The 25,254-nt window shown below is 42.2% G+C and overlaps 2 protein-coding genes across 2 annotated transcripts in view; one reads left to right on the plus strand and one right to left on the minus strand.

Moving 5' to 3' along the window:
* Nucleotides 1-17,100, plus strand: zc3h6 (zinc finger CCCH-type containing 6). The gene is made up of 15 exons (XM_020460590.2): nt 1-510; nt 2,269-2,506; nt 2,859-2,996; nt 3,511-3,793; nt 4,035-4,207; nt 5,080-5,217; nt 7,928-8,042; nt 8,661-8,770; nt 9,052-9,335; nt 12,371-12,633; nt 12,734-12,958; nt 13,237-13,416; nt 13,945-14,228; nt 14,355-14,514; nt 14,721-17,100. Exons 1-15 carry the CDS (start codon nt 419-421, stop codon nt 15,989-15,991), a joined length of 3,954 nt encoding a protein of 1,317 aa, XP_020316179.1. The 5' UTR covers nt 1-418; the 3' UTR covers nt 15,992-17,100.
* Nucleotides 17,054-25,254, minus strand: part of LOC116357456 (uncharacterized) — a 14,702-nt gene continuing 6,501 nt past the window's right edge. The window contains exons 5-9 of the mRNA XM_031804838.1: nt 25,047-25,253; nt 20,756-20,983; nt 18,950-19,122; nt 18,472-18,589; nt 17,054-18,302 (exon numbers count right to left, since the gene is read on the minus strand). Coding sequence (XP_031660698.1) covers nt 18,099-18,302; nt 18,472-18,589; nt 18,950-19,122; nt 20,756-20,983; nt 25,047-25,253 — 930 coding nt within the window. The 3' untranslated portion in view covers nt 17,054-18,098. The remainder of the gene's footprint in view (nt 18,303-18,471; nt 18,590-18,949; nt 19,123-20,755; nt 20,984-25,046; nt 25,254) is intronic.

A 25,254-nucleotide genomic window follows, 5' to 3' on the forward strand; every position in this document is an offset into this window, starting at 1 on the left:
TCGGTTTCCGAGAAGCCATTTTGAGAACATGTTTCGGGCGCAATGTCCTATGACGATGAAGATGCTGAAACCAACGAAAATTGTTACAAATCTGTGTGTTTCTCCCTCCGTCTCCAATATCTCGATACCATGGCAGCAGTCAACCGGCGGGATGATAATAACAAAGCGGGGTATCAAGCTGTGCTTGCTGGGTTAATACGTCATTGAAATGAGAGAGGAGAAAGAATGTCTGTTGCCTGTCTCTGTTTGAGACTTGTAACGGTTACCGTGAGTTTTTTCCAGTCTCCATGAAATCTACCAGCATTTCTCACGACACAACCCAACACCAACGGCCTCAGACTGAATAGCCTACAACAACTCAGTCTTGTTTCGAAAGGAGAAAGGCATTTCCAACCGTTGTTGTTTCCACCTACCGTCCATGGCTTCTGTGAGCCTGGTCTCCAGTCCCCCAACCCCCGTTGTTGTTCTTGACAAAAACATGACAGACTCTGAGCTTGCAGAGGAGGAAAGGTCGAGTAACATTCTTATCTGTCTGGAATTATATCTTCTTTACCCACTCATCTGTGCGTCTCAACAACATGCTTGTGTTACTGTTGTGTTATGAGCCGAATTTGTATTCGAATGACTCAGACAACGCTCCGTTGTTGAAGTCGGGCCTTTTCACATATGATTATTTCATGCATGCGTTATAGCGAGGTACTAGTAACATTATCCCGCTGTCCAAAACAGAATTCCCATCACGAAACACCCATTTGGATGCATAGCGACATCGCATCAATGTTCCACTGTATCATTGACTGAGTGAGGATATAGGATGGGTTTGGTTAGTTATCATGGTCATATCATATTGTTGCATTCTGTAGGGGGTTATGTAAATGTCGACGATGTAATAGCCTTAGCCCCGCCCCAGTCATGATGCGCCTCTTTACCACCCCCTATCGAACACCACACAAATTGCTGAGAGAATTGTGAATGAGAATCTGCCTCTGCTGTGCTGTAATGCCAGTGTTGAATGACTGTCTCTGTCAGTTGATGATATCGATAACTCCCACACCCTCTCACAATCATTAGAAGCCCCTTTAATTTGATCTATTTGCCAGTGTTGTTAGATGTTTAGCTTGCACCACTGGGGAAAAAAAGAAGGGATGCTTTTAATGCAGCATTAGTTTTAAGTTTGCGGGAACTACATTATATATGATATATAAAAAGAAATGGCCACTTCTGATATAAAAATTTTTAAAAAAGTTTGACTTGATTTCAGTAGAAATGCCCAAACCGGAATAGTAACCAAATCAGTACAGGTAGTCAATTAGCATATTTAGGACCTCACTTTAAAAATATGGGTCATGCACCTGGTATGGAATGACCTGTGTGAATTTCTGGTTTCACATCAACAAGTAACACAATTATTGGTGGAGATATGCATGAATAAGCATGATATTTATCAACAGGAATGGATATGTTGTTTATTTCAATTGCCAGTGTTTCCCATCTTTTGAAATGCATCCACTTTATACTAAGGCCCATCACCAACCAATCTGAACTCTACGGTCATTATATGAACATGTAGCAGTTCATATATTGTCACCTTTCCCCATTGCAAAACATCCAGCATGCACATCTTCAACAAAGAAAGCTATTACATGCCCCAACCAGCTCATTCATATCCCATAACTATTCCTTTATCAGCACAAGTTGTTTGATATTAAATTGCAGCTTAGTACGTGTTAATTACATAGACCCCTGTTTCTACTACTGTCCCTTTACCCTGAGAATACATTTATGCCCTGACTTACAGTACAGGAACTGTGTAAATTATCACATTTTGCCTGAACACATCAAATTTGCGCTGTCAAACTCACCCCACCTCTTTAGTTTAACCGGAATGTTAGTCACAACATTTGTTTACCAGAATGTTAAAATCACAACATTTATTTACCTCAATGTTAAAATCACAAATGCTTCATATGTGTATCTGGCCCATAGAATAGGGTGCTAGAGGGTTGATGGGATTCTCACCAAAAAATACAAAAGTGGATATTTCTAGTGATTTATTGACAAAAACACAGTTGTTTCTAATTCTGTAGAACACTGAAGTTCATTCAAGCAATTTCTTCTTAAATGTCTCTAAAAGTGTAATTTCAGTTTGATAGGAAAGTTGATTTTGACACAGCAGTTTACTGAGATTGAAAATGGCCTATTTGGTTGGTTTCCTGTCCACTTTTTGATTCTCTAAATTGATATTGACATGTTATGTTCTGTTTAAAGAGAGGATGGTGAATTGGAAGATGGAGAAATAGATGATGAAGGGATTGGGATTGAAGAGGAGAGCAAAGAAGAAGTCAAAGAAGTGAATGAAGAAAAGGAAGAGAAAGTAAAAGAAAACGAGAAAGAAAAGGAAAAAGACATAGAGAAAGAAGACAAGACACACAGGCACTCCAGAAAAAGATACAAAAAAACAAGAGAGAAGAGGAGGTCAAAGAGAAGGAGACGCGACAGTCGGAAAGTAAGACCAGAATCATGAAATCAACACCTGGCATCGTTAAAGTAGAGTCCTCCAAAAATTACAATCACAAATATGTTCGGTCTGCAAAATCCTTCAATTCAGCATGTAAAGCACTGCTTTTGATTTTGTAGACCTTCAGGTTTTGTGATTTGACTTATTTGACCTTTAGACCTACAAATCAATTTATTTAGATATTTTCTACTTCCTCAGTTTTTCTCTATGGACCCGATTCAGTTGAGATAAGCACTTACAACTCAAACATTTGTTTACGTCATTCATTCATTTCAGTGGGAGACAGAAAATGTGAATGAAGTCATAATACCATCCTAAGTATTGCTCTCCTCTCTCCCAGCATCACTCCCCCTCTAGTAGCTCCAGTTCTGACAGCTATGAGTCTTCCCTGGAGAGACCAGAGAGAGACAGGCCCAAAAACAAGAAGAACCAAGACAGGTCACACCGTGGTGGTGACTATGATGGCCAGTCAGCTCAGGTGAATATTTAATTGTTTGGTAACATTTATATGTATTACAATTCATAAGCATTTAGAACATTTATATGAATTTATAAACATAAGCATTGAAGGGTGGAACTTTTGTGGGGAAAACCTCATTCTGATTGTCTGGGCCTGGCTCCCCAGTGGTTGGTCGTATGAAATCCATAGATTAGGGCCTAATTAATTAATTTCAGTTGACTGATTTCAACTGTAACTGAGTAAAATCTTTAAAATTGTTGCATGTTGCATTTATATTTTTGTTACATATATTTAAAGTGTTTATAGGCATGTATAAGTAAGTAAGTGAGAATGGACAAGTAAGCCTTGTCCGAGCCAGAACAGCCCATAGGGCAGGAGCCTATCAGGAGGCAGCTTGTGATTTACAAGTACACTCCCTGGACAGGACACTAGTCTATCGCAGGGCCTATAGGCATGCATAAACAAGCATTTTTACCATATACAATACCTTTTCAATAACAACATTACCATCTCTTTTGACTGACTCCTCCAGCATGGGTGTGATCCATCAAGTGGTGGCCATGGCAACCCACAGAGGTCAGAGAGGTCAGCAGGTCGACACAGGAGTGGTAGTGGTGACTATGACAAGTACAGCGACTACAGCGAAGACAAGTATGACTATGAGGGAGAGGGGGGTGATTATGATGAGGAGGAGATGTGGCAGGGGAAAGACTCTATATCTCCTAGCCAAGGCCTGGGCAGGGGACGCGGTTCCAAGGACCAGATGAAGAGAGGTGGCATGAAGGGCATGCAGAAACAACAACAACAGCAGCAGTGTATGTATGGCCTGTGTGAATTGTGTTGATTTTGTGTTGAAATGTCTTGTCGAATGATATTCAAGTTTGTCGAAGTTAACAGTCTAGTGGCTATAGTAGTGTAAAGTGTGTCCATTTTGGATTTTCATATCACCTCTGACAAATGTGGTTTTTATTTTATTGCAGCTTACATAAATGTTTTACAAAGATCTATGTATTAGATCCTGTTGTTCTGACTTTTAATGGTTGTTCTGTTTTTCAGTTGGTGGCCAGCGGGGGCGGGGCAGAGGAGGTGGAGTGGGAGGAAGGGGGCGGGGCAACATGCTCAACAAGAACAACAAGAAGCAGATGCAGCAGATGAAGGGCAACAAGAACTGGGGACGTGGCCGGGGGCGAGGAGGGGGGGCCGAGCAGGCCGGAGAGGGGATGAAGCAGGTAAAGAACAAAGATGGCGTAAATTGCAATTCAGGCGCTTTCCCAATATGTCTTTCCTCAATTGCTTGCATCCTCTCTCCTCGTCTCCTTTTCAAAAAGCATTGGAGAAGAAGGTCAGAGGGGAAGGATCTTGGATCTTCTCCAATCCAGTTTGAGAAGGTGATGAGGAGAGAAGATGAGAGGAATCTAGAAAAGACTAATTGAGAAGGAGCAATAGAATTGTTAGAATGTACCTCAGTTGGCTTAGAGTTCAGACCAATCCAATTTGTCCCTTTGGTGACCTTGTCCATAAGAAGGAAGTAAGGGCCCTCCTGGTGTTTTTATTTAAATTTTATAGAAGAAATGTCAGAGCAAAGATAATTTCTCTATATAAAAATCTAGTATTGTTAGAATCTACCTGTTACCTTCAGACCAGGGGAGAATGACTGCCCACTTGCATTGTGGATTTCAAGTTGAAGGCCATCTGCGTTACTGCAGGCATTGTTTCTAGAAAACAGGACGCTCCATTATAGTGAATGGCGAAATGGGGATTTGTAAGGTACTTTAAAATCACACACAGACAAAGGGATCATTTAGTTGCTAATGGAGGCGTGTAGTACCTCAGTCGGCCTTCAAGTTTAGATACTCCATGAGAGGGGGCAGCACTGAGCTAGCCTGCAACATCACTTCCTAGAGCAGCTCAAACTGCAATGTTTCCAAAAATCTCTCCCTGTAGCAAGATGGCGACATGCTGTAATGACACTTCCTGGTCATCAAATGCACCACTGAGCATTCTCATAGGAAACAATAGGTTGACGTCATTGATGGCTTCGTCCATATTTTTTACAGTCTGCTTCAGACCAATGTTGTCCCTTTGCTTGTCTTATCCATAGGAGGGTGGTGGGAAGGGCCCTCCGGGTGGTTTTCAGAAGAAGCGTCCCATTATGACCAAGGAGTTCATTAACCAACACACGGTGGAACACAACGGGAGATACATCTGTAAATACTTCCTGGAGGGACGATGTATCAAGGTAAATACTTCCTAGAGGGACTGCATCAAGGTAAATACTTCATAGAGGGACGATGTATCAAGGTAAATACTTCCTAGAGGGACTGCATCAAGGTAAATACTTCCTGGAGGGACTGCATCAAGGTAAATACTTCCTAGAGGGACTGCATCAAGGTAAATACTTCATAGAGGGACGATGTATCAAGGTAAATACTTCCTAGAGGGACTGCATCAAGGTAAATACTTCCTGGAGGGACGATGTATCAAGGTAAATACTTCCTAGAGGGTCTGCATCAAGGTAAATACTTCCTAGAGGGACTGCATCAAGGTAAATACTTCCTAGAGGGACTGCATCAAGGTAAACACTTCATAGAGGGACTGTATCAAGGTAAATACTTCCTAGAGGGACTGCATCAAGGTAAATACTTCCTAGAGGGACTGCATCAAGTTAAATACGTCCTAGAGGGACTGCATCAAGGTAAATACTTCCTAGAGGGACTGCATCAAGGTAAATACTTCATAGAGGGACTGCATCAAGGTAAATACTTCCTAGAGGGACTGCATCAAGGTAAATACTTCATAGAGGGACTGCATCAAGGTAAATACTTCATAGAGGGACTGCATCAAGGTAAATACTTCCTGGAGGGACTGCATCAAGGTAAATACTTCCTAGAGGGACTGCATCAAGGTAAATACTTCATAGAGGGACTGCATCAAGGTAAATACTTCCTGGAGGGACTGCATCAAGGTAAATACTTCATAGAGGGACTGCATCAAGGTAAATACTTCATAGAGGGACTGCATCAAGGTAAATACTTCCTGGAGGGACTGCATCAAGGTAAATACTTCATAGAGGGACTGCATCAAGGTAAATAATTCCTAGAGGGACTGCATCAAGGTAAATACTTCCTAGAGGGACTGCATCAAGGTAAATACTTCATAGAGGGACTGCATCAAGGTAAATACTTCCTAGAGGGACTGCATCTAGGTAAATACTTCATAGAGGGACTGCATCAAGGTAAATACTTCCTAGAGAGACTGCATCAAGGTAAATACTTCATAGAGGGACTGCATCAAGGTAAATACTTCCTAGAGGGACTGCATCAAGGTAAATACTTCATAGAGGGACTGCATCAAGGTAAATACTTCCTGGAGGGACTGCATCAAGTTAAATACTTCCTAGAGGGACTGCATCAAGGTAAATACTTCATAGAGGGACTGCATCAAGGTAAATACTTCCTGGAGGGACTGCATCAAGTTAAATACTTCCTAGAGGGACTGCATCAAGGTAAATACTTCCTAGAGGGACTGCATCAAGGTAAATACTTCCTAGAGGGACTGCATCAAGGTAAATACTTCCTAGAGGGACTGCATCAAGTTAAATACTTCCTAGAGGGACTGCATCAAGGTAAACACTTCATAGAGGGACTGTATCAAGGTAAATACTTCCTAGAGGGACTGCATCAAGGTAAATACTTCCTAGAGGGACTGCATCAAGTTAAATACGTCCTAGAGGGACTGCATCAAGGTAAATACTTCCTAGAGGGACTGCATCAAGGTAAATACTTCATAGAGGGACTGCATCAAGGTAAATACTTCCTAGAGGGACTGCATCAAGGTAAATACTTCATAGAGGGACTGCATCAAGGTAAATACTTCATAGAGGGACTGCATCAAGGTAAATACTTCCTGGAGGGACTGCATCAAGGTAAATACTTCCTAGAGGGACTGCATCAAGGTAAATACTTCATAGAGGGACTGCATCAAGGTAAATACTTCCTGGAGGGACTGCATCAAGGTAAATACTTCATAGAGGGACTGCATCAAGGTAAATACTTCATAGAGGGACTGCATCAAGGTAAATACTTCCTGGAGGGACTGCATCAAGGTAAATACTTCATAGAGGGACTGCATCAAGGTAAATAATTCCTAGAGGGACTGCATCAAGGTAAATACTTCCTAGAGGGACTGCATCAAGGTAAATACTTCATAGAGGGACTGCATCAAGGTAAATACTTCCTAGAGGGACTGCATCTAGGTAAATACTTCATAGAGGGACTGCATCAAGGTAAATACTTCCTAGAGAGACTGCATCAAGGTAAATACTTCATAGAGGGACTGCATCAAGGTAAATACTTCCTAGAGGGACTGCATCAAGGTAAATACTTCATAGAGGGACTGCATCAAGGTAAATACTTCCTGGAGGGACTGCATCAAGTTAAATACTTCCTAGAGGGACTGCATCAAGGTAAATACTTCATAGAGGGACTGCATCAAGGTAAATACTTCCTGGAGGGACTGCATCAAGTTAAATACTTCCTAGAGGGACTGCATCAAGGTAAATACTTCCTAGAGGGACTGCATCAAGGTAAATACTTCCTAGAGGGACTGCATCAAGGTAAATACTTCCTAGAGGGACTGCATCAAGTTAAATACTTCCTAGAGGGACTGCATCAAGTTAAGGCAAGTCAAGTCGGCACCTCTGAGGTGAATGTAACAACAGAAATTTCGGTTACACTACCGGAGGTCTACAGGTATAATGCATTATGGCACGCTCATAATTATAAGCCTTGTTATAAGTATCTATGAACTGCTTAGGTCTATATTGTGTTAGTATCATGACAGTGCAAAAATAAATCAATGTACTTTTTAGGCTGGTATGCTGATTTGCTTTAAAAAGAACAACCTTGTATTCTATCTGTCTGCCTCACATCATATTCGCTCTCTTTCAGGGGGACCAGTGTAAGTTTGAACATGAGCTGGTTACTCCAGACAAGAAGAAGGAGCTGTGTAAATTCTACCTCCAAGGATACTGCAGTAAAGGAGACAACTGCATCTACATGCACAATATCCTTCAATATGAATCACCAACAAATATTCTGCAATTGTTTCTGTCGTTGCGTGGAATTGCCAAATCTATTTTTTATTAGGTTAATTCATGAAGGTAACTGAAATTCCAATTCCTCTTTGATAAGCAATGGATTGGAATTGGAATTTAAGTTTACTATCTGAAATGACTGGATTGAAATGGAATTGACCCCAACCCTGGAATGAAACCATTACTCTAACTCTAGAGGGTTCATGCTTATCTGATCAACTTCAAATGAGAGGAATTAGTTGACTTCCCTCATCTGTTTAGTCATGATGACTCATTGGGTCAGTAGATGGCCGTCATATGTTGACTAGGCTAGAGATTCTCTTCATAAAATACTATGTAATATGTGTGTTTTATTGTATGTGAGATAAGTGATGTCCTATATTGACATGCAATGTAATATGTGTACTAATATGTGAGTCTAGAGTCCAGATTTAAACTTTGATGTATTCTGTAGAATTAGAAAAACTTTATTGTCCACACAATGTGAAAATGTGTCTTTGGCTTCGCTACATAAAAACAGACAATTGTAATACACTTATTTGTAATACTTTTATTCCTCCATACTTGTCCTTGACTCGTGGCTGTACGTGAATATCCCTGTAAGTTTTTTCATACTGGAGCCAAGTGTTATCAGGGAGACAACTGTAAATTCTCGCATGATCCTTTGAATGATGTGACCAAAGACCTGCTTGATAAGGTAAGAAAAACATCATAATCATGAAAAACATGAAGTGCCTGCGGTCCTCCAGGACCATGGTTGCCTACCCCCGGTCTAAACGGTCTGCGTTTTAAAACCATTACACTAACGACTTAGTGATTGTTTGTGGATCAAAATAGTAACATCTAATAGCGTCATCTATCAAAAGTCTAAATTCTGAACAGTAGTTCACTAGTTCCTTACCCACAGCCATACAGTGAAGAGTATAGCTTTTGCATCAGATTGTTTGCTTCATTGTGTGTCCTATGTATTGTCTTCAGATAATCAACACAGAGGAGGAGATCGCCCATGAAGATGAGATGGAGTTGGAGGACCTGAGGAAACAGGGGATTGCTCCCCTGCCTAAACCCCCTCCTGGGGTGGGGCTGCTGCCCACACCGGGTCCTGGTGGTCCTGGGTCTGGAGGTCCTAACCCTGGTCCTGGACCCTCCAGCCCACAGGAGGGGGGAAGCAGTGGGGGGAACTCCGGGGGAAAGAAGATCCCCTCTCTGTTTGAGATTGTGGTGAAACCTACAGTGGACCTGGCTCAGAAGATTGCTCAAAGGTAGCTTTACTTTTACCTTACATGCGCTCACATAATCTTCAGTATAATGTAAATGTTTTTTTGCACAATTTGTCAGCTATACAGTTGAAGTCAGAAGTTTACATACACTTAGGTTGGAGCCATTAAAAGTCATTTTTCAACCACTCCACAAATTTCTTGTTAACAAACTATAGTTTTGGCAAGTCAGTTAGGACATCTACTTTGTGAATGACACAAGTAATTTTGCCAACAATTGTTTACAGACAGATGATTTCACTTATAATTCACTGTATCACAATTCCAGTGGGTCAGAAGTTTACATACACTAAGCTGACTGTGCTTTTAAACAGCTTGTAAAATTCCAAAAAATGATGTCATGGCTTTAGAAGCTTTTGATAGGATAATTGACATAATTTGAGTCAATTAGAGGTGTACCTGTGGATGTATTTCAAGGCCTACCTTCAAACTCAGTGCCTCTTTGGTTGACATCATGAGAAAATCATAAGAAATCAGCCAAGACTTCAGAAAACAAATTGTAGACCTCGTCAAGTCTGGTTCATCCTTGGGAGCAATTTCCAGACGCCTGAAGGTACCACGTTCATCTGTACAAACAATAGTACGCAATTATAAACACAGTGGGACCACGCAGCTGTCATACCGCTCAGGAAGGAGATGCGTTCTGTCTCCTAGAGATGAACGTACTTTTGTGTGAAAAGTGCAAATCAATCCCAGAACAACAGCATAGGACCTTTGTGAAGATGCTGGAGGAAACAGGTACAAAAATATCTATATCCACAGTAAAAACGAGTCCTATATTTATTTTATTGAACTAGGCAAGTCAGTTAAGAACAAATTCTTATTTTCAATGATGGGCTAGGAACAGTGGGTTAACTTCCTGTTCAGGGGCAGAACGACAGCAAGGAAGAAGTCACTGCTCCAAAACCGCCATATCTACATAGGCATACAGAGGCCCATCATCAGCAACCATCACTCCTGTGTTCAAATGGCACGTTGTGTTAGCTAATCCAAGTTTATAATTTTAAAAGGCTAATTGATCATTAGAAAACCCTTTTGCAATTATGTTAGCACAGCTGAAAACTGTTCTAATTAAAGAAGAAATAAAACTGTCCTTCTTTAGACTAGTTGAGTATCTAGAGCATCAGCATTTGTGGGTTCGATTACATGCTCAAAATGGCCAGAAACAAAGAACTTTCTTCTGAAACGTGACAGTCTATTCTTGTTCTAAGAAATGAAGGCTATTCCATGCGTGAAATTGCCAAGAAACTGAAGATCTCGTACAACGTGGTGTACAACTCCCTTCACAGAACAGTGCAAATAGTCTCTAACCAGAATAGAAAGAGGAGTGGGAGGCCCCGGTGCACAACTGAGCAAGACGACAAGTAGATTAGAGTGTCTAGTTTGAGAAACAGACGCCTCACAAGTCCTCAACTGGCAGCTTCATTAAATAGCACCCGCAAAACACCAGTCTCAACGTCAACAGTGAAGAGAAGACTCCGGGATGCTGGCCTTCTAGGCAGAGTTCCTCTGTCCAGTGTCTGTGTTCTTTTGCCCATCTTAATCTTTTCTTTTTAGTGGCCAGTCTGAGATATGGTTCTTTTTTTCCAACTCTGCCTAGAAGGTCAGCATCCTGGAGTCGCCTCTTCATTTACAACATTAACAATGTCTGCATGGTATTTCTGATCAATTTTGTTAATTTAATGGACAAAAAATGTGCTTTTCTTTAAAAAACAAGGACATTTCTAAGTGACCCCCAAACTTTTGAACGGTAGTGTACGTCCATGCTCTTACTCAGTTGTGCACCGGAGCCTCCCACTCCTCTTTCTATTCTGGTTAGAGCCCATTTGTGCTGTTCTGTGATAAATACAGTACCAGTCAAAAGTTTGAACACACCTACTCATTCCAGTTTATTTAATAAAACTATGAAATAACACATATGGAATCATGTAGTATCCCAAAAAGTGTTAAACAAATCAATTTGTTGATATATTTTATATTTGAGATTCTTCAAAGTAGCCACCCTTTTCCTTGATGACAGCTTTGCACACGCTTGGCATTCTCTCATGAGGAGGTAGTCACCTGGAATGCATTTCAATTAAGAGGTGTGCCTTGTTAAAAGTTAATTTGTGGAATTTCTTTCCTTGATACGTTTGACCCAATCAGTTGGGTTGTGACAAGGTAGGAGTGGTATACTGAATATTATGGAAAGAACAGCTCAAATAAGCAAAGAGAAATGACAGTCCATCATTACTTTAAGACATGAAGGTCAGTGGACCCATCCAGAACATTTGAAGAACCTTTTTGGTTACTACATGATTTCATATGTGTTATTTCATAGTTTTGATGTCTTCACTATTATTCTACAATGTAGAAAATAGTCTAAATAAGAAAAACCCTTGATTGAGTAGGTGTGTCCAAACTTTTCACTGGTATTGTGTATATACAAACACACACACACACACAAACTTGAGTGCACAAACATTAGGAACAACTGTTCTTTCCATTGCATAGACGGACCAGGAGAATCCTGGTGAAAGCTATGATCCCTTATTGATGTCTTGTTAAATCCACTTCAATCAGTATTAAAGAAGGATTTTTAAGCCTTGACACAATTGAGACATGGGTTATGTATGTGTGCCATTCAGAGGGTGAATGGGTAAGACAAAAATGTAAGTGCCTTTGAATGGGGTATGGTAGTAGGTGCCAGGTGCACCGGTTTGTGTCAAGAACTGCAACGCTGCTGGGTTTTTAACGCTCAACAGTTTCCCATGTGTATCAAGAGTGGTCCACCACCCAAAGGACATCCAGCCAACTTCACACAACTGTGGGAATCATTGGAATCAACATGGGTCAGCATCCCTATGGAATACTTTCGACACCTTCTAGAGTTGTTGCCCAACGTATTGAGGCTGTTCTAGGGGGAGTGCAACTCAATATTAGGAAGGTGTTCTTAATGTTTTGTACACTGTTTATTATCCCATTAAATTTGTTATAAAAAATCCCCTGAATTAATTAATGCATATTTTTGGGGGTTGCAGTGGATCCAACTTCAACTGTCAGTCTGGAGGCCAGTTTCAGGGTGATGAGTTTGGTGGAGGGGGTCCCGATGACAACATACAGCAGAGTGGACCCAATGGCCCACCCCCTGTCCTCCCTCCGGGGTCTCCCCCTGGCTCCATGGGGGGTCCCTCTCCTCCCTATCCATCCCACACTGGGCCACCAATGCAGCAACAGCAGAACCCCCCTGGACAGCACCCCCAACACCAACCACCCCATGGGTTCCCCATGCCACCACCTCCAGGTATTTACTAGCTTTCTTCTCTTTACTTTGTGTTCTCTCAATGCATCTGTAGAGTTTGATTAATTAAAACCTCTCATTTGCTGTTTATTCCTGCCTCCAGGTCCGCCACCACCCTTCCTGGGTCACCGACCAAATATGAACTTGAACCCCAATATGAACATGAACCTCCAGAGGCCCCCTCCACCGTTCCCTCCATTCCCAGATCCCATGCAGATGCTTCAGAACATGAACGTGCCGTTCCAAACCATGGGAGCCGTGGGCCAAAACCCTGCAGAGTTCTTTAACAACTTCTTCAGGAACCAGGCTCAGGCCATGGGCCAAGGAGGTTGGTCTTACAATGATACATGGATGAATGTCTCTTATAGTAAGGAATACGCAGATAATGCAGATAATAGCCATCAATTTGTTATGTCAAGGATTTAATTATTTACAGTATGTGGGTTTTTCAGTCTAAATGCTCCAAGCAATGACCATATTCTATTCTGTTGTTATAGCTTTCCTTTTTTTATATCCAGTTCTTTCGATGTGTTAACAGATGTTGATTCATTAAAACCTCACTCTCTGCATATTCCTCCTCATATCTCCCCACCTCCTCTCCATTAGACATGGGTATGCCTTTCAGTCAGAACACCTCGCAACAGCAGGGGAGCGCTGACTCCCAAATGCTGTCCCAGATGCAGGGCCTACCCCCTGCAGTACAGAAGGCCCTGCTCCTACACCTACAGCAGCAGCAAGGCAGTGAGCCACAAGGTTTTGAGGAACAAGGTGGCAAAACCCCTAAAGGTGAGTGTGAAGGATTATTTATTTACAGCAAAGTGAAACAGTCTTGTACTCATCACCAAACATTACCATTTAATAACTAGGGTACACATTTCACAGATATTGCACAGTATGCTTGGTTGCACTTGCTTGGCAATACTTAAATCATGCTTATACTGTATAATCGTCATGAACATAACTTACATGCTCTACACCAGGGTTCCCCAACTGGCGGGTGGTTTTATTTGGCTCCCCACTATTTGTTTTATTTATGTTTTCATAAATGGACATGACAATAAACAAGTTATTTTAATTGAAGAAATCTGTTCCCAAGTATTCCCACACATAATAGAGAGATACAAGATCGTATATAAATGTAATCAAGGTTTGAAATTGTTATGTTTTGGTCAAACATATCTGTTTGGGCTTCTTGCGGTTAATTTGCAGTCTACAAATTATTTGTAATTATGTTCCGGCCTCCCAACCATCCACTCAAGAAAAAATTGTCCCCTGGCTGAATCTTGTTGATGATCCCCACTCTACACGTTTCAGATGACTCTACTAACTGGTATTCCAGTGATGACGAGGATGGGAACTGTGTCACGGCCATTCTTAAGTCTCTGAAGAAACAGAATGAGAAGCTCCAGCAGGGGCCACAGTCCATCAAACACCCCTCTGTTCCCCAGTTGGCCCCTGGAGACCCCAGGCTCCAGAAGGAGCGGGCCCCACCCAGCGACCCCCGTATGAAGGCAGCAGACCCCCGCCAGAGACCACCAGACATGAGGAAAGAGCCCGACTCCAGCGGGGGCCCCAGACAGGCCAGGGACCCCAGGAAGGTATAGATATCTAGCCTACTGTTTAATGCTGGTGCATGTCTGTTGTTGTTACTTTGTATTGAGCTTTTATGCTGAAAAACAAATCTCCTCTTTGATGACATTAGTGTTTGAATGTAATCTAATAAGGTGAGGCCCCTGGAGCCACCCAACTCCTTCAAACCAGAGCTCCACCACCATCGCCAGCAGCAGCACCACCATAATAAGGCTCCAGCCAGAGAGGAGGATGAGGATGGGGAGAGGGAGCTAAGAGAACGGGCTGCTCTCATCCCTTTGGATTCCTGCCCAGGTATAACCCTAATATTTTAAAGCCTATTTTTATTTTGAATGCTGCTGCTGTTGTTTTCTAGCCTAGTATTGAATCTTTTTTTATATTTGTATTCATCATACATATCAGAGTCTTACTGACATCTGCCATGTGAATTAAATGAAATAGAATAGAATATTGTTGTCCATAACAATATTTTGTAAAATGTTGATGAAATTAACTTTTAGGGGTGATGCTCCGCGACCCACGCTGCCAGCTGCAGCAGTTCAGCCACATCCGTGTAGACGTTGTGTTACAGCGCCCGGCCTATGCCTCAACCGTGGTCTGGTCGGCTGAGGATCTCATCCCCTCACTGGTGCCCAAACAGGAGCACTCCATCAATCTACCTCTACCGCCCCTCATCGCTGACGCACAGATGAACCGAACCAACAATAGGACCAGGACTTTATCCCCTGACCACTCCACCATAACCACCTCCACCACCCCTCCACACATGGACCCTCGCCTGGTCGCTGCCCGTCTGAAGGAGGGTGTGCTGGGTGTGGGGGTTGGACTAGGCAGGCTCCCCTCCAGGACACTGGAGCCCAGGGGGTCAACAGAGAGGTTGTTGGATCCCAGGCAACACAAGGCCCTGGGTGTGGACCCCCGGATAGGTCGGTCAGGTAGTGTGGACACTAAGCTCCCTATCCTGAGGGAGACGGAGAGAGGTGGTGGGGGAGGTGGGGGTGCTGGAGGAGACCCCAGGTTGCAGAGGAGCAGTGCTAGTGGAACCTCTTCCTCAAAAACCACTACGTTAACATTTTCAGCCCCGGCGCCAGCTCCATCTAAATCTGAGGCTGAGAAGCCAGAGAAGCTGTGTCCGTACGCCCCAGGGCGCCTGTCCTCCTCCGGTGGTGGGTTAGAGAGCCCCACCACCTCCACCCTGCTAGGGGGCATCAGCCTTTATGACCCCAGAAACCAGGCACCACAGCAGGGCCAGCGGGACGAGACAGAGCCCCCGAGGAAGACTGGGATCCTCAAACTACCAGCCAAGAGAGAAAACAACACTAACACTAAAACTCCACCATCATCCTCGCTCTCGCCAACCCAGCGATCTGGAGGGTCTGTATCCACACAGGATGTCAAGGGCGGTACCGAGAGCGCCATGGATGGGTCTGGGTCCAAAAGTCGTCCACCTCCTACCCTCTCCTCTGCTCCTACAGTGACAATGTCAGGGTCGGAGCCTCCCAGCTCCCCAGTCAAATCCTCCGCCCCCGCGGTCCACCACCTACCCATCCAGGCCCTCGCAGGCCTGATCAGGCCCCCCTACACAGACCCCAGACAGGTCAAACAGGTAGAGAAAGAGGCCAAGCAGCAGGAGGAGAAGGAGCTGGAGGAGGAGAAGGGAGAAGAGGAGAAGGTGGAGGAAGCAAAGGAGAAGGAGGAGACAGAAGACGATAGGCCGCTGAAAGACGTATTCAAGACCTTCGACCCCACTGCCTCCCCTTTCAGTCAGTAAATACTCCTATTTTGAAATATATAAAAACACTCCTGTGTTGGAATGTTTCTAAATATATTGACAACCTAGTAAAATATACTGTATGTTCTGTACATTTATTAGAAACTTGTATCATTATTATTGAGCTTTACATATTTATTTCACCTGTATATAAAACTATCTGCTCTTCAGGATCTGTTGAGAATAGCCTCACGTGTCACTAAATGTATTGTACATTGATAGAGATAGTCCCTGTCTGTCGCTTCAGGACAGACATTTGATCATGTTATTATACAGTATATGGCTAACAGTCATGGCAGCATAGATAGTAGGGTAGATGCTGGCTGTGCAAAGACTTGGTTTATGTACAGTATAACTATCTTAAGTCTATAGGGATGTTATTGGTCTTTGAAAGGGAGTTAAGATATGGACAGTATTAAGGGTTTAACTTTCATATCAAAATATGTAATACTAAGGAACTGTATTAAAATGGTTGTTTTATGAAACAGTACAGTATTTTCGGCCAGGTCTACACCTTTTGAAAAAACATTTAATACAGTCCTATATACCAGAACACTAAGTAAACCTAGAATCTCAGTTATTTTTCCTTTTGATCTTATATTTTCATATTATTTACAGACACTTTTACATTTGTGTTCCATGCTCACGATGGTGGTTAAGAAATTAGAATATTGAAAGTGGGTGTAACATGGGTTTCATTTGGTCCATTTTGTGTGATTATGTATGGTGCTACATTTGAGATTGACTGAATTGAATTTATTTTTATTATATGCTATTAGGTCACATTTTAAATGGCTTGTTTCGTATCATAAACACAGTGTTTTTTTATGAATGGTGTAATCTGGGTTATGTCATGTTTGTTTTGTTTTATAATGTCAATATGGTTGATCAGATATTGTCTAAATGGTCAAACTCAAAGATGCTCATCATGTTGAAATGCCTTTTTAAGCAGTGTCTTTCAAAAGAAAAATCCATACATGACATCCTCCTTTATGTTGTGAGATGTATTTATGTATAGCCAAAGGACATTACTTATATTCCTCTTTTATTCCCCCAATACATAACATCCATATGCAAAGAACAATATACAGTCACAAACATCCACAACATCACCCCTGCCTAGACCCTCTCACACCCCCATCTCCAGCAATACTCTCCGCCAGGCCACATGGCCTCAAACTGCATCATTTTGTTTCTCTCCACCCACGCACTTTCAACATTTAGATAATAAAGGATTTTACTTTTCCACTGTGTTAACGATGGAGGATTGGTTGATTTCCAGTTTGTAACTATACATCTTTTCAAGATAATTGACGAGAAAAATATCGTCCAACCCATCGGGTATCTCACTGCACCCTCATATGCCATGTCTTGAAATATGCAGACAGATTAAAAGTACATTTACGTTCTAATACTTCTGACAGCCAACTTTCTAACTCTGCCAATAACTTTGGGACTTTAAAGCATTCCCAGAAGGCATGGACTATGGAGTCATTGTTCGTTTTACACTTAAGACATGACTCTGCCATTGTGCTGTAGAATTTGTGAATTTTGTTTCGTGTAATAAATTTAAAAAATTAGTTTATACTGGATTAAGCGTACATTTTTGTTAACTGTAATTTCGTTAGTTATGTTCCAACATTCCCTCCATCTTGTACCAAATCAGTTATTTTTAAGTCTTGGTTCCAATAGTTTATATTTTTTTGTCAGAGATTGTCAGTTGGATAGGATCTCTGCAAGTTTTGTATATCTTACCTATCATATGAACATCCTTTTCTGACACAAATAGGATTCCCTCAAGATTGCTCTGATGCCCAAAATATTTCAAATACACATTCCTTGATATGAAACTTTTTGCTATTTTCAAAATAGCCTTTACAGCCAAACATTTCTATGAAGTGTAATGCATTGCACATCATGTGCTTGCTAACATATCTAGTATTTAAGAAATGTGGTCACAAAACTTTTGTCATAGGAACAAAGTGCTGGACACTGGAAGTTATTTCATTACATTTCCCTCAAGTTGTGTGTCCTGTGGACATGATCCATATGTTTACATGGTAGCAACAAGTAGTTCCTGGTGTCCAGTCCATGGGGTTTGACACGTTCACTTGAATCCCTGTTTCTGTATGTGAATAGGAGGGGCCAGGCTGGGGGATTCTCTGTGCTGGGAGGTTCTCCTCAGGCCAAGATCATCCGTGTCTGAATTACAGTTCTGCTGGGCTCGGTGTATTTGTAGGTTCCTCTTCCACTGGAAACAGAGCTCTGCTGCCTCCACCCCATCTGAGTTGGGCTCCGGCTGTTTCAAACCCTGTTTGGCAGATTGCTATCTGTTATGGTTCATGTGTAAAATCGGGAAATCTATACATTTTACCAGGAAATATATACATTCCCTATCAATTGTAAATGTACAGGTTTACCAGGGAATCCATACATTTATGGGGCAGGGAATGTATACATCTCCCGGTAGTGGTTATTACCTTGATGCAGGCTGTCTCTGCTGCTCTGACCCCATGCAGAACTATCTGCAGCAGGTTCTGGGCATTCTTCACAAGGATCTCATCTGAAGACTTGCTTCCAGGGGTCAATGCATTAACACTGTAGAAATAGATGTATGTAACTTGTATTAGTTGTGATCTACTTTAGGATATTGGATTCTGTGGATGTTTGTATAATATAAATACATTATTGTTATCAGTGAACAGGATGAAAAATACAGAACTGGAAACGAGGTGAAGATCATTGATGTAAATTAGAATAGGAAGGGACCAAGTATGGACCCTTGAAGGACTCCCACAAATTATATTCAGGTATTTTGACTGCTATTCTATAAGGCAAAATGTTTCTTGTTGGGAAGGTAACGTCTACATAAGTTGTCTATAGTGCAATACATCTGCTGGTGTAAAAGGTGTTTTATAGATACATTGAATTGATTGGTTTGAATGATTGATCGCTCACCTGGAGATGATAGTGAGTTGGTTGGTGATGGTGAGAATCTGTTCCACTCTGAGAGACAGTTCAGCAGTACACTGTTTGTCCAGACAGTGGTTTGATATGACCCTCACAAAGTGGGTGATGTATTGGCAATTTGAGACCACGCCTTTTGCTGTGTTGACAAACATCTCTTTGCTCTGTAATATAGATCAACACTACATGTCCAAAAGTATGTTGACACTTGCTCGTCAAACACATTCCAAAATCATGGGCATTAATATGGAGTTGGTCCCCCCTTTGCTGCTATAACAGCCTCCACTCTTCAGTGAAGGCTTTCCACTAGATGTTGGAACATTGCTGCGGGTACTTGCTTCCATTCAGCCACAAGAGCATTAGTGAGGTTGGGCACTGATGTTGGGCGATTAGGCCTGGCTCACAGTCAACGTTCCAATTAATCCCAAAGGTGTTCGATGGGGTTGAGGTCAGTCAAGTTCTTCCACACCGATCTCGACAAACCATTTCTGTATGGACCTCTTTGTGCATGGGTGCATTGTCATGATGAAACAGGAAAGGACCTTCCCCAAACTGTTGCCACAAAGTTGGAAGCCAGAATAATCTAGAATGGCATTGTATGCTGCAGCGTTAAGATTTCCCTTCACTGGAACTAAGGGTCCTAGCGCAAACCATGATAAACAGCCCCAGATCATTATTCCTCCTCCACAGTTGGCACTATGCATTTGGCCAGGTAGCGTTCTCCTGGCATCCGCCAAACCCAGATTCGTCTGACTGATGGTGAAGCATGATTCATCACTCCAGAGAACGCGTTTCCACTGCTCCAGAGTCCAATGGCGACGAGCTTTACACCACTCCAGCCAATTCTTGGCTTTGCGCATGGTGATCTTAGTCCTGTGTGCGGCTGCTCTGACATGGAAACCCATTTCATGAAGCTGCTGACGAACAGTTCTTGTGCTGACGTTGCTTCCAGAGGCAGTTTGGAACTCGATAGTGAGTGTTGCAACCGAGGACAGACAATTTTTGCACGCTATGCGCTTCAGCACTCGGCAGTCCTGTTATGTGAGCTTATGTGGCCTACCACTTAGCAGCTGAGCCGTTGTTGCTCCTAGACGTTTACATTTCAGAATAACATCACTTACAATTCACCGGGGCAGCTCTAGCAGGGCAGAAATGTGAAAACTAACTTGTTGGAAAGGTGGCACCCTATGACGGTGCGGCTGAAATAGTTGAATCCATTCATTTGAAGGAGTGTCCATATACTTTTAAGAAAAAGCTTAATACGGACAAATAAATAGCAAATATTCAGGCATTCAGAATTCGTCCTGACTGCACTAAATACATTAAACAGATTGATTATTGGTGTCAGGTAGCCTAGCGGTTAGAGCATAGTTACAAATAATTTGTAGACTACAAGAAGCCCAAACAGATATAATATTTCACTATAACATAATAATTTCAAACCTTGATTACATTTATATACGATCACGTGTCTCTCTATTATGTTTGGGAATACTTGGGAACGGATTTGTTAAATTAAAATCACTTGGAGCTGATTTCCTGGTGTTTTTACAGTCTTTTATGTCCAACCATGAAAATAAATCTATTAAACCACTTTGCCTGTGGGCCAGTAACCGAAAGATGAAATATCTGAGCCGACAAGGTGATAAATCTGTCGACGTGCCATTGAGCAAGGCACTTAACCCTGATTTGCTCCAGGGGCGCCTTACTACTATGGCTGACCCTGTAAAACCACACATTTCACTGCACCTATCGAGTGTGTGAAAGTAAATACAAATATTGATTGATTGCCATTACCAGTATGGGCCCTTTCCTCCTCAGGTACTGGGCCATGTGGTAGATCTGGTCTGCAATCTCCCTGGTTACCTGAACGATACGGTTGCCCCGAGCGTCCCACCTGTCTGTCTCTTGTTTGAGGAACAAGGCGGTGTAGGTAAGAGATGGGGTGATTGTGGTGTAGGTGAGGGAAGGGGTGAGGTAAGTCAGGGATAGGGTGTCTCTGAAGAATGCAGACCTTGGGGCATCCTGCAAAGAAAGATGGGAATGTATACAGTGCCTTTGGAAAGTATTCAGAACCCTTTATTTTTCCACATTTTGTTACCTTACATCCTTATTCTAAAATTCATTAAATTGTTTTTCCCCCAAATGTATTTTTTGCAAATGTATTAAAAAATAGAAAACTGAAATATAACTGAAGTACTCAAACCATTTACTCAGTACTTTGTTGAAATAACTTTTGGCAGCGATTACAGCCTTGAGTCTTGTGTATGACACGATAAGTTTGGCACACCTTTATTTGGGGAGTTTCTCCCATTCTTCTCTGCAGATCTTCTCAAGCTCTGTCAGGTTGGATGGGGAGCGTTGCTGTACAGCTATTTTCAGGTCTCTCCAGAGATGTTCAATCAGGTTCAAGTCCGGGCTCTGGCTGGGCCACTCAAGGACATTCAGAGACTTGTCCCAAAGCCATTCCTGCTTTGTCTTGGCTGTGTGCTTAGGGTTGTTGTCCTGTTGGAAGGTGAACCTTCGCCCCAGTCGGAGTTCCTGAGTACTCTGGAGCAGGTTTTCATCAAGGATCTCTCTGTACTTTGCTCCGTTCATCTTTCCCTCGATCCTGACTAGTCTCCCAGTCCCTGCTGCTGACAAACACCCCCACAGCATGATGTTGCCACCACCATGCTTCACCGTAGGGATGGTGCCAGGTTTCCTCCAGACGTGACGCTTGGCATTCAGGCCAAAGAGTTCAATCTTGGTTTCATCAGACCAGAGAATCTTGTTTCTCATGGTCGGAGAGTCCTTGAGGTGTCTTTTGGCAAAGTCCAAGCAGGCTGTCATGTTCTGTTTACTGAGGAGTGGCTTCCATTTGGCTACTCTACCATATAGGCATGCTTGGTGGAGTGCTGCAAAGATGGTTGTCCTTCTGGAAGGTTCTCCCATCTCCACAGAGGAACTATGCAGCTCTGTCAGAGAGACTATCGGGTTCATAGGTCACCTCCCTGACTAAGGCCCTTCCCCCCGATTAATCAGTTTGGCTTGGCGGCCAGCTCTAGGAAGAGTCTTAATGGTTCCAAACTTCTTCCATTTAAGAATAATCGAGGCCACTATGTTCTTGGGGACCTTCAATGCTGCAGACATTTTTTGGTACTCTTCCCCAGATCTGTGCCTCGACACAATCCTGTCTCGGAGCTCTGTGACAATTCATTCAACCTCATGGCATGGTTTTTGCTCTGACATGCACTATCAACTGTGGGACCTAAAATAGACAGGTGTGTGCCTTTCAAAATCATGTCCAATCAATTGAATTTACCACAGGTGGACTCCAATCAAGTTGTAGAAACATCTCAATGATGGAAACAGGATGCACCTGAGCACAATTTTGAGTTTCATAGCAAAGGGTCTGAATACTTATGAAAATAAGGTATCTGTTTTTTATTTTCAATAATAATAATAATAATAATAATGTACAGTTGAAGTCGGAAGTTTACATAAACCTTAGCCAAACTCAGTTTTTCACAATTCCTGACATTTAATCCTAGTAAATATGCCCCGTCTTAGGTCAGTTAGGATCACCACTTTATTTTAAGAATGTGAAATGATTTATTTCAGCTTTTATTTATTTCATCACATTCCTAGTGGGTCAGAAGTTAAATAGTTTAACTTGGGTCAAACGTTTCAGGTAGCCTTCCACAAGCTTCCCACAATGATTTGTGAATTTAGGCCCATTCCTCCTGACAGAGCTGGTGTAACTGAGTCAGGTTTGTAGGCCTCCTTGCTCGCACACGCTTTTTCAGTTCTGCCCACAAATTTTCTATAGGATTGAGATCAGGGCTTTGTGATGGCCACTCCAATACCTTGACTTTGTTGTCCTTAAGCCATTTTGCCACAACTTTGGAAGTATGCTTGGGGTCAATATCCTTTTGGAAGACCAATTTGTGACCAAGCTTGAACTTCCTGACTGATGTCTTGAGATGTTGCCTCAATATATCAACATAACTTTCCATCCTCATGATGCCATCCATTTTGTGAAGTGCATCAGTCCATCCTGCAGCAAAGTACCCCCACAATATGATGCTGCCACCCCCGTGCTTCACGTTTGGGATGGTGTTCTTCAGCTTGTAAGCCTCCCCCTTTTTCCTCCAAACATAACGATGATCATTATGGCCAAACAGTTATATTTTTGTTTCATCAGACTAGAGGACAGTTCTCCAAAAAGTACGATCTATGTCCCCATGTGCAGTTGCAAACCGTAGCCTGGCTTTTTTATGGTGGTTTTGGAGCAGTGACTTCTTCTTTGCTGAGGTGCCTTTCAGGTTATGTCAATATAGGATTCGTTTCACTGTGGATATACAGTGCCTTGCGAAAGTATTCGAACCCCTTGAACTTTGTGACCTTTTGCCACATTTCAGGCTTCAAACATAAAGATATAAAACTGTATTTTTTTGTGAAGAATCAACAACAAGTGGGACACAATCATGAAGTGGAACGACATTTATTGGATATTTCAAACTTTTTTAACAAATCAAAAACGCAAAATTATTCAGCCACCTTAAGTTAATACTTTGTAGCGCCACCTTTTGCTGCGATTACAGCTGTAAGTCGCTTGGGGTATGTCTCTATCAGTTTTGCACATCGAGAGACTGACATTTTTTCCCATTCCTCCTTGCAAAACAGCTCGAGCTCAGTGAGGTTGGATGGAGAGCATTTGTGAACAGCAGTTTTCAGTTCTTTCCACAGATTCTCGATTGGATTCAGGTCTGGACTTTGACTTGGCCATTCTAACACCTGGATATGTTTATTTTTGAACCATTCCATTGTAGATTTTGCTTTATGTTTTGGATCATTGTCTTGTTGGAAGACAAATCTCCGTCCCAGTCTCAGGTCTTTTGCAGACTCCATCAGGTTTTCTTCCAGAATGGTCCTGTATTTTGCTCCATCCATCTTCCCATCAATTTTAACCATCTTCCCTGTCCCTGCTGAAGAAAAGCAGGCCCAAACCATGATGCTGCCACCACCATGTTTGACAGTGGGGATGGTGTGTGTTCAGGGTGATGAGCTGTGTTGCTTTTACGCCAAACATAACGTTTTGCATTGTTGACCAAAGCACCTTCTTCCACATGTTTGGTGTGTCTCCCAGGTGGCTTGTGGCAAACTTTAAACGACACTTTTTATGGATATCTTTAAGAAATGGCTTTCTTCTTGCCACTCTTCCATAAAGGCCAGATTTGTGCAATATACGACTGATTGTTGTCCTATGGACAGAGTCTCCCACCTCAGCTGTAGATCTCTGCAGTTCATCCAGAGTGATCATGGGCCTCTTGGCTGCATCTCTGATCAGTCTTCTCCTTGTATGAGCTGAAAGTTTAGAGGGACGGCCAGGTCTTGGTAGATTTGCAGTGGTCTGATACTCCTTCCATTTCAATATTATCGCTTGCACAGTGCTCCTTGGGATGTTTAAAGCTTGGGAAATCTTTTTGTATCCAAATCCGCCTTTAAACTTCTTCACAACAGTATCTCGGACCTGCCTGGTGTGTTCCTTGTTCTTCATGATGCTCTCTGCGCTTTTAACGGACCTCTGAGACTATCACAGTGCAGGTGCATTTATACGGAGACTTGATTACACACAGGTGGATTGTATTTATCATCATTAGTCATTTAGGTCAACATTGGATCATTCAGAGATCCTCACTGAACTTCTGGAGAGAGTTTGCTGCACTGAAAGTAAAGGGGCTGAATAATTTTGCACGCCCAATTTTTCAGTTTTTGATTTGTTAAAAAAGTTTGAAATATCCAATAAATGTCGTTCCACTTCATGATTGTGTCCCACTTGTTGTTGATTCTTCACAAAAAAATACAGTTTTATATCTTTATGTTTGAAGCCTGAAATGTGGCAAAAGGTCGCAAAGTTCAAGGGGGCCGAATACCTTCGCAAGGCACTGTAAGTGTATGTAAACTTCCGACTTCAACTATATATACTCTATATAATGTGGATATAATTCTAACAGAAAAAGCACAAATACCGTACAATACAAAAGTAGATGATCTTGTATCTATGTAGTTAAAATATTTAAAGTATCAGCTATCCAATACTCACATACTGTTTTGTTGCCATCGCAGGTTCATATTTGAGCGTTGCACCACAGATACTGGAATTCTGTTCTGTGGTATTTATATTCTCTGGATTGGTTGTCTGCCAGGGTGCAATGTCTGGTTGGTAATCAATCTTCTTTAGAGTAGGAGAAAGATTGCTCTCAGTCATCCCTTCTTTGCAATCTCCTGGTGTTCCACCCTGCAGACCAACC

Source organism: Oncorhynchus kisutch, linkage group LG25, assembly GCF_002021735.2.
Source record: "Oncorhynchus kisutch isolate 150728-3 linkage group LG25, Okis_V2, whole genome shotgun sequence".
NCBI classification, from domain to species: domain Eukaryota; kingdom Metazoa; phylum Chordata; class Actinopteri; order Salmoniformes; family Salmonidae; genus Oncorhynchus; species Oncorhynchus kisutch.

What these genes read in the sequence shown, in the direction of transcription:
- zc3h6 (XM_020460590.2), top strand. Translation starts at nt 419, where the DNA reads ATGGCTTCTGTGAGCCTGGTCTCCAGTCCCCCAACCCCCGTTGTTGTT. An exon ending in CCAAAGACCTGCTTGATAAG is followed by an intron (nt 8,771 to 9,051) that starts GTAAGAAAAACA and finishes TATTGTCTTCAG; the next exon opens with ATAATCAACACAGAGGAGGA. An exon ending in AGGCCAGGGACCCCAGGAAG is followed by an intron (nt 14,229 to 14,354) that starts GTATAGATATCT and finishes TAATCTAATAAG; the next exon opens with GTGAGGCCCCTGGAGCCACC.